The 9,893-nt window shown below is 63.8% G+C and overlaps 1 protein-coding gene across 1 annotated transcript; it reads left to right on the plus strand.

Annotated features, from left to right (window-relative positions):
- Positions 1–2,210: 2,210 nt before the first annotated feature.
- MICPUCDRAFT_41885 (uncharacterized protein) lies at positions 2,211–7,869 on the plus strand (the record flags this gene model as incomplete). Its single annotated transcript, XM_003061888.1, has 3 exons — positions 2,211–2,265; positions 2,329–7,733; positions 7,858–7,869. 3 exons carry the CDS (start codon positions 2,211–2,213, stop codon positions 7,867–7,869), a joined length of 5,472 nt encoding a protein of 1,823 aa, XP_003061934.1.
- Between the last annotated feature and the right edge of the window lie 2,024 nt (positions 7,870–9,893).

Here is a 9,893-nt window from a genome sequence, read left to right on the forward strand (position 1 = left end):
AGGTATCCATCGATCACCCGCCCGAGGCGACGTATCTCAGTGCTCGCGACTGACCATCTCCGTGAATCGTCGCTCTCGTTACACTCGCAGGGATGGGGCACCGCCTAGACAGGGTGGGCTTCGAGACGAACACAGAGACCGAGACAGGGACGGGCACCACAGACAGAGACATAGAGACAGGCACGATAGACACCGTGACAGGGCACCTGGAGGGTATCGACCTTCCGGTCTTCCGAGCGATAGGAAAGGACAAAAGCTCCCTCTGCTGACGCGCCTGAAGATGAGATTCAAATCGAAGAAAGGTACGCGCTTCGCTTGTTGGGTCTCGCCGCGACGCGCCTTTTTCGCTCGCCCACACGCGTTCTTACTTTGTCGTCGTCCTCGCGCTGTCGCTGAGCGCATCCATCTTCTTTTCAATGATAACAGGAGGCGTACTGCCACAGTTCAAAGGAGGCGGATCAGGCGGAATAGGGCGTCGAAAGAAGAGCGCCTCCCAGCTCACGGCACATTTTTTTGTAGGGTTGCTTCCTCGCCAGCTACCAGCGGGAGTCCTTCTGAAAACCTTTTCTTTGTCGTTCGCGCCGATTTTTTTTCCTTACTGACGTTTGCACGTGCGGTGTCGATGTGGACCTCACTCTCAGGGCATGGTATTCCTTATCGTGTTTCACGCCGCCTTGGTGATTTGGGCGAGTACGCTCGCTACCAGTTTCCTTTATAGGGTTGACTTATCCTCGGAGAGCGTGAAGGTGAACAACGCCTTGGAGGTATTTGGAGAAAGGGATATGGATCCATCGCAACTCATGGATGGATCCAGCGAATCGTCCACGCGTCAGGCGCACGTGCGCATAGGAAGCCGCACGAGTGTGAACGGAACATCGAAGGCCGACGAGGTTCTGGAATTCGGCACGTACAGAGGAGACCAGTTCATCCCAAAGAGCTCGTTGCGTTCAGAAGGCGACGGCGCGTTAGAGGTCGTGACCACTAGATTATCCCTCGCTCCGACTGGTGGGAACGTTGGCGTTGGTACGCAAGAACCTACCGCTAAATTTGACGTCAATGGAGGCGCCGTTATTCGAGGCAACGCGACCATCGGCGGGAATAATCAGTCATCGCTCCTCAAAATCGATTCGCAAGGAACGCAAACGACTGGATTTCAGCTAGGTCCTGAACCAACCATCGAAGCTTCAAACTCTTCTACTTCCCGCAGGCTGCTGCAGGCTTCAAATTCAACGAATAGCACGACGAATACTTCTAGATTCAACAAGAAAAGTTTCGGCGTATATAGCCTAGTCGGGGGGGAGCAGGTTGTGGTCAAACGTGGAAACGACACCGTTCTGCAATTTGACAAAAACGAAGACACGGAGATCGCCGCGCAGAACAACGTCGTGGTCCGAGCTCATAAAGGGGATATCTCGCTGATATCAGGGAACGGTAAGATCCATATTCACGGCGCGATCACCCTCGGGGGGAGCGACTTGACAGGAACCATCGCGGACTCGTCGGATACCCCTGGTGCAGGGGCGTTTAATTTGCTATCCGCGTTAAGCGTGGTGAATGGCACAGTGAAGATTGCCTCACCGAATATCGTGCACGAGGGAGCTACCGTATTCAACGGGAGCTTCACCACAGGTAATGGTACTATACAACTTGGCAACGCCTGGGAGGATGACATCGAGTTCCGCGGTACGATTAAAGGGCGCACCGCATTTTCTTTCGGGGGCGCCGTGGACGACGCAAGAAAAATTTCAGTCGTGGTGGACGAGCCCACATCCGCCTGGCGAACGATTGTCCTTCCGGATGCGAGTGGGCGCTTCGTAGTTTCTGCCCAAGCGCCATTGTCAGTCGACTCGAGTGGAGGGGTTCAACTGAATCAGTCAGCCATAACCCGCGTTGGTGCGTTGGTGTCGGGCTCGATCCTTCCTTCATTTGGGGACATTGACATCGGAAGCAGTTCATTGACAGCCGGGAATCTCACGTTGTATGAAGACAACATCATCATGACGAAAGCAGTAGGAAAGCTGATACATACCGGGAGCACCGGTTTCATTCTTACCAGTCAAAACGGCTACGTGGACATCAAAACTGGAGCTGCACCTGCAGGATCCTCGGGTTCCCTGAGTATATCCACCGGAGATGCCGTTGGCGGCGCCGGAGGTGCGATAAGCTTAGCAGTGGGCAAAGGCAACACCGGCACAGGTGGGGGCATCGCGATGACCGCGGGCGAGTCCACTACGGCTGCTGGAGGCAACATTGGTGTGACCGCGGGTAAAGGCTCGACGACCGGCGGCGGCGTGAGTGTCACTGGCGGCGAGGGAGTCACGTCCACAGGCGGCGGCGTCACCATACTGAGCGGCGCCGGCACGGCGACATCGAGCGGCGCCGTGAGCGTGAAGTCTGCAAACGCCGGTACGAGCGGCGTGAGCGGCTCAATGACTTTGGCTACCGGGACGACGGTTGCTGGAGTGTCGGGAGCACTCACGATGGACACGGGCAGCACTACCGCCGGCGGCAACTCGGGGTCTGTTGCCGTGACCACGGGCGGTTCCACTGGTGGTGCTGGCGGCGCTTTCAGCGTGACCGTCGGCACCGGAGACACCGGCGCAGGCGGCGCCATCGGTATGACCGCGGGCCGGGGCAAAACAGTCGGCGGCGGCGTGACCGTGACCGGCGGCATCGGCGATACGTCCACAGGCGGCGACGTCACCGTGGTGAGCGGCGCCGGCACGACAACATCGAGCGGCGCCGTGAGCGTGAAGTCTGCAAACGCCGGCACGAGCGGCGTGAGCGGCTCCATGACTTTGGCGACCGGGTCGACGGTTGCTGGAGTGTCGGGAGCGTTCACGCTGGCAACGGGTACTGCCGCCGGCGGCAACTCGGGGTCTGTTGCCGTGACGACTGGCGGTGCGAGTGCTAGCGGCACTGGTGGCGCTTTCACCGTGGTCGTTGGCTCAGGCGACACCGGCACAGGCGGCGACATCGGCCTGACCGCGGGCTTGTCCAGTGCGGCCGCGGGAGGTGCCGTGGGCGTGACCGCGGGCCGGGGCAAAACAGTCGGCGGCGGCGTGACCGTGACCGGCGGCGTAGGCGATACGTCCACAGGCGGCGACGTCACCGTGGTGAGCGGCGCCGGCACGACAACATCGAGCGGCGCCGTGAGCGTGAAGTCTGCAAACGCCGGCACGAGCGGCGTGAGCGGCTCCATGACTTTGGCGACCGGGTCGACGGTTGCTGGAGTGTCGGGAGCGTTCAAGATTGACACGGGCAGCACTACCGCCGGCGGCAACTCGGGGTCTGTTGCCGTGACCACGGGCGGATCCGCTGGTGGTGCTGGCGGCGCTTTCAGCGTGACCGTCGGCACCGGAGACACCGGCGCGGGTGGCGCCATCGGTATGACCGCGGGCCGGGGCAAAACGGTCGGCGGCGGCGTGACCGTGACCGGCGGCATCGGCGATACGTCCACAGGCGGCGACGTCACCGTGGTGAGCGGCGCCGGCACGACAACATCGAGCGGCGCCGTGAGCGTGAAGTCTGCAAACGCCGGTACGAGCGGCGTGAGCGGCTCCATGACTTTGGCGACCGGGTCGACGGTTGCTGGAGTGTCGGGAGCGTTCAAGATTGACACGGGCAGCACTACCGCCGGCGGCAACTCGGGGTCTGTTGCCGTGACCACGGGCGGATCCGCTGGTGGTGCTGGCGGCGCTTTCAGCGTGACCGTCGGCACCGGAGACACCGGCGCGGGCGGCGCCATCGGTATGACCGCGGGCCGGGGCAAAACAGTCGGCGGCGGCGTGACCGTGACCGGCGGCATCGGCGACACTTCGACTGGCGGCGACGTCACCATATCGAGCGGCGCCGGCACGACAACATCGAGCGGCGCCGTGAGCGTGAAGTCTGCAAACGCCGGTACGAGCGGCGTGAGCGGCTCCATGACTTTGGCGACCGGGTCGACGGTTGCTGGAGTGTCGGGAGCGTTCAAGATTGACACGGGCAGCACTACCGCCGGCGGCAACTCGGGGTCTGTTGCCGTGACCACGGGCGGATCCGCTGGTGGTGCTGGCGGCGCTTTCAGCGTGACCGTCGGCACCGGAGACACCGGCGCGGGCGGCGCCATCGGTATGACCGCGGGCCGGGGCAAAACAGTCGGCGGCGGCGTGACCGTGACCGGCGGCATCGGCGACACTTCGACAGGCGGCGACGTCACCGTGGTGAGCGGCGTCGGCACGACAACATCGAGCGGCGCCGTGAGCGTGAAGTCTGCAAACGCCGGTACGAGCGGCGTGAGCGGCTCCATGACTTTGGCGACCGGGACGACGGTTGCTGGAGTGTCGGGAGCGTTCACGATGGACACGGGTACTGCCGCCGGCGGCAACTCGGGGTCTGTTGCCGTGACGACTGGCGGTGCGAGTGCTAGCGGCACTGGTGGCGCTTTCACCGTGGTCGTTGGCTCAGGCGACACCGGCACAGGCGGCGACATCGGCCTGACCGCGGGCTTGTCCAGTGCGGCCGCGGGAGGTGCCGTGGGCGTGACTGCGGGCCGGGGCAAAACAGTCGGCGGCGGCGTGACCGTGACCGGCGGCATCGGCGATACGTCCACAGGCGGCGACGTCACCGTGGTGAGCGGCGCCGGCACGACAACATCGAGCGGCGCCGTGAGCGTGAAGTCTGCAAACGCCGGCACGAGCGGCGTGAGCGGCTCCATGACTTTGGCGACCGGGTCGACGGTTGCTGGAGTGTCGGGAGCGTTCAAGATTGACACGGGCAGCACTACCGCCGGCGGCAACTCGGGGTCTGTTGCCGTGACCACGGGCGGATCCGCTGGTGGTGCTGGCGGCGCTTTCAGCGTGACCGTCGGCACCGGAGACACCGGCGCAGGCGGCGCCATCGGTATGACCGCGGGCCGGGGCAAAACGGTCGGCGGCGGCGTGACCGTGACCGGCGGCATCGGCGATACGTCCACAGGCGGCGACGTCACCGTGGTGAGCGGCGCCGGCACGACAACATCGAGCGGCGCCGTGAGCGTGAAGTCTGCAAACGCCGGCACGAGCGGCGTGAGCGGCTCCATGACTTTGGCGACCGGGTCGACGGTTGCTGGAGTGTCGGGAGCGTTCACGATGAATACGGGCACTGCCGCCGGCGGCAACTCGGGGTCTGTTGCCGTGACCACAGGCGGTTCTACTGGTGGTGCTGGCGGCGCTTTCAGCGTGGCTGTTGGCATCGGTAATACGGGCACGGGCGGCGGCATCACCTTGTCCGCTGGCAAAGCCCCTGTTGGTGGCGCTGTCAAAATTACTGCAGGTGAGGGTTCTACCACCTCTGGCGGGAACCTCGTCCTTGCGAGCGGTGATGGCGTGTCGTTGAGCGGCGCGGTGAGCATCAGCTCCGGGGATGCGTCCACTGGCAGAAGCGGTGAAGTCATCATTGCCACGGGCCTTTCACCCGGTGGTAAAGCTGGGGATATCAGCTTGACTGTTGGGGGGACTACGTCGGGCGTGGGCGGTGACGTGAGCATCTCTGCCGGCGCGACATCGGACACCACGAAAGCCGGAGGGCAGGTCGACATCGTTTCAGGCAGAGGCGAGACCTCGAGCGGAACGATGCACGTGCACACGGGTGATTCAAAAGCAAACGGAGTGAGCGGGGCGATGACCCTCCAGACCGGGACGTCGCTCGCAGGAGCATCCGGCAAGTTAAAGCTCAACACGGGCACTGCCACCAGTGGGTCTTCAGGTGAAATCGACATCGACACAGGCGTTTCCACTGGTGGTGCTGGCGGCGCTTTCAGCGTGACCGTCGGCACTGGAGACACCGGCGCAGGCGGCGCCATCGGTATGACCGCGGGCCGGGGCAAAACAGTCGGCGGCGGCGTGACCGTGACCGGCGGCATCGGCGATACGTCCACAGGCGGCGACGTCACCGTGGTGAGCGGCGCCGGCACGACAACATCGAGCGGCGCCGTGAGCGTGAAGTCTGCAAACGCCGGCACGAGCGGCGTGAGCGGCTCCATGACTTTGGCGACCGGGTCGACGGTTGCTGGAGTGTCGGGAGCGTTCAAGATTGACACGGGCAGCACTACCGCCGGCGGCAACTCGGGGTCTGTTGCCGTGACCACGGGCGGATCCGCTGGTGGTGCTGGCGGCGCTTTCAGCGTGACCGTCGGCACCGGAGACACCGGCGCAGGCGGCGCCATCGGTATGACCGCGGGCCGGGGCAAAACGGTCGGCGGCGGCGTGACCGTGACCGGCGGCATCGGCGATACGTCCACAGGCGGCGACGTCACCGTGGTGAGCGGCGCCGGCACGACAACATCGAGCGGCGCCGTGAGCGTGAAGTCTGCAAACGCCGGCACGAGCGGCGTGAGCGGCTCCATGACTTTGGCGACCGGGTCGACGGTTGCTGGAGTGTCGGGAGCGTTCAAGATTGACACGGGCAGCACTACCGCCGGCGGCAACTCGGGGTCTGTTGCCGTGACCACGGGCGGATCCGCTGGTGGTGCTGGCGGCGCTTTCAGCGTGACCGTCGGCACCGGAGACACCGGCGCAGGCGGCGCCATCGGTATGACCGCGGGCCGGGGCAAAACAGTCGGCGGCGGCGTGACCGTGACCGGCGGCATCGGCGATACGTCCACAGGCGGCGACGTCACCGTGGTGAGCGGCGCCGGCACGACAACATCGAGCGGCGCCGTGAGCGTGAAGTCTGCAAACGCCGGCACGAGCGGCGTGAGCGGCTCCATGACTTTGGCGACCGGGTCGACGGTTGCTGGAGTGTCGGGAGCGTTCAAGATTGACACGGGCAGCACTACCACCGGCGGCAACTCGGGGTCTGTTGCCGTGACCACGGGCGGATCCGCTGGTGGTGCTGGCGGCGCTTTCAGCGTGACCGTCGGCACCGGAGACACCGGCGCAGGCGGCGCCATCGGTATGACCGCGGGCCGGGGCAAAACAGTCGGCGGCGGCGTGACCGTGACCGGCGGCATCGGCGATACGTCCACAGGCGGCGACGTCACCGTGGTGAGCGGCGCCGGCACGACAACATCGAGCGGCGCCGTGAGCGTGAAGTCTGCAAACGCCGGCACGAGCGGCGTGAGCGGCTCCATGACTTTGGCGACCGGGTCGACGGTTGCTGGAGTGTCGGGAGCGTTCAAGATTGACACGGGCAGCACTACCGCCGGCGGCAACTCGGGGTCTGTTGCCGTGACCACGGGCGGATCCGCTGGTGGTGCTGGCGGCGCTTTCAGCGTGACCGTCGGCACTGGAGACACCGGCGCGGGCGGCGCCATCGGTATGACCGCAGGCCGGGGCAAAACAGTCGGCGGCGGCGTGACCGTGACTGGCGGCATCGGCGATACGTCCACAGGCGGCGACGTCACCGTGGTGAGCGGCGCCGGCACGACAACATCGAGCGGCGCCGTGAGCGTGAAGTCTGCAAACGCCGGTACGAGCGGCGTGAGCGGCTCCATGACTTTGGCGACCGGGTCGACGGTTGCTGGAGTGTCGGGAGCGTTCAAGATTGACACGGGCAGCACTACCGCCGGCGGCAACTCGGGGTCTGTTGCCGTGACCACGGGCGGATCCGCTGGTGGTGCTGGCGGCGCTTTCAGCGTGACCGTCGGCACCGGAGACACCGGCGCAGGCGGCGCCATCGGTATGACCGCGGGCCGGGGCAAAACAGTCGGCGGCGGCGTGACCGTGACCGGCGGCATCGGCGATACGTCCACAGGCGGCGACGTCACCGTGGTGAGCGGCGCCGGCACGGCAACATCGAGCGGCGCCGTGAGCGTGAAGTCAGCGGACGCCGGGCTCTCCGGCGTGAGCGGCTCCATGACTTTTGCCTCTGGCATTTCTTCGAATGGTGACTCAGGTTCGGTGTTGATTGCAAGTGGCTCTTCTAGAGTTGGCGCTGGTGGCAATATACAAATCAAGGTCGGAAGTGGCGCATTTTCAGGCAATGGCGGTCAGGTTTTAGTTGAAGCTGGCACAACGTCGAGTCCCTCTGGCGTCGGTGGTGACGTTTTCATTCGTGGCGGAGGTTCAGCTGCTGGAAATGCTGGTAGTGTGAATCTCATTTCTGGCTCGAGTTCATCAACCGGAAGTGCCGGGAATATCCTGATTAATGCCCGCACAGGTTCCTTGACATTGACATCTTCAGTTGTGACCGTTTCAGGTATAACGACGTTCTCGGCAGTCACGGGAGTGACGACCTTCAACAACGATTTGACATTATCCAAGGCTGCCTCGATTATCTCGCACACGGGGACCTCGCTCACGATCAAGAGCGCGGGCTACGTGGAGGTGGAGAGCGTGCGCATCACGCACGACAGCGCAAACTCGAAGTCGGTCGTCGGCTTCGGTGCGACGGATGTGTTCCATTTGTCCGCGACGGACGTGAGCATGCTGGGGACGCTTTCGTCGACGGGCAACTTCGACGTTGGAGCACCTGGCGGGCGCAAGTTTTCAGTTGCGGCGGGCTCCGGAGACGTGACCACGTCGGGAGACGTGTCGACGTCTAAGGTCTCGGCTGCGATCAAGCACACCAGCACAGACACGAGCTCATCGAGCGGGCTGACGGTGTCGAGCGTGAAAGGGTACGTGGTCGTGCGGAGCGACCTTCAGTATGTGGACGTAGAGAGCGTGCGGTTCACGGGCGCCGATATCGGCGTGTCTGGAAAACCAAAAGTCATCACGGTGGGGTTGACGGGCGCGAGTGTGCTCGGGCAGCTCGAAGTGGGGCACACGGCGGGGGCGCCCAAGTTTGTCGTGACGAGCGCCGGCGACACGACGATCACCGGGACGCTCGGAGTGACCGGATTGACCACGTTGTCTAGTGCAACTGTCACTGGAGCCTCAAATTTAAATACCTTGGTGGTAACTGGACTTACCACGCTTCGTGACGACGTCTCCATGACGAAGGGTGCAGCAAGTATTTTGCACACGGGGACCTCGCTTACGATCACGAGCGCGGGCTACGTGGAGGTTGAGAGCGTGCGCATCACGCATGTCAGCGCGAACTCGAAGTCTGTGATTGGATACGGTTCAACGGATGTGATTCAATTTTCAGCGTCGGACGTGAGTGTCGATGCGACGCTTTCGTCGACGGGCAACTTCGACGTTGGTGCCGCAGGAGCGCGCAAGTTTTCAGTTGCTGCCGGCTCCGGAGACGTGACCACGTCGGGAGATATTATTTTGGCAAAATCATCTGTTGCCATGAAGCACACCGCCGCGGGCGCGTCAAGCAGCATTACTATGTCGAGCGATAACGGGTACGTGACCATCAACAGCAACAATCAGTATGTGGACGTAGAGAGCGTGCGGTTCACGGGCGCCGATATCGGCGTGTCTGGAAAACCAAAAGTCATCACGGTGGGGTTGACGGGCGCGAGTGTGCTCGGGCAGCTCGACGTGGGGCACACGGCGGGGGCGCCCAAGTTTGTCGTGACGAGCGCCGGCGACACGACGATCACCGGGACGCTCGGAGTGACCGGCGCGACGCAGCTTACGACGGCGAAGGTGTCGAGCACGCTCGAAGTCACGGGCGTGACCACACTCAAAGAGAACGTGTTCATGACGAAGACCATCGCCACGATCTCGCACACTGGTGGGACCGGGCTGAAGATCACGAGCGCGGGCTACGTTGAGGTGGAGAGCGTGAAGTTCACGGGAACCCCTACGGGAGCCACCATTGGTATCGGTGCGACGACTGACGTCATCGCACTCGCCACCACCGGCGCGAGCGTGACTGGGCAGCTCGACGTGGGGACGTCGGGGGCGCGCAACTTCGTTGTGACGAGCGCCGGCGACACGACGATCACCGGGACGCTCGGAGTGACCGGCGCGACGCAGCTTACGACGGCGAAGGTGTCGAGCACACTCGAGGTCACGGGCGTGACCACACTCAAA

Source organism: Micromonas pusilla (genome assembly GCF_000151265.4).
Source record: "Micromonas pusilla CCMP1545 genomic scaffold MICPUCscaffold_11, whole genome shotgun sequence".
Taxonomy (NCBI): Eukaryota; Viridiplantae; Chlorophyta; class Mamiellophyceae; order Mamiellales; family Mamiellaceae; genus Micromonas; species Micromonas pusilla.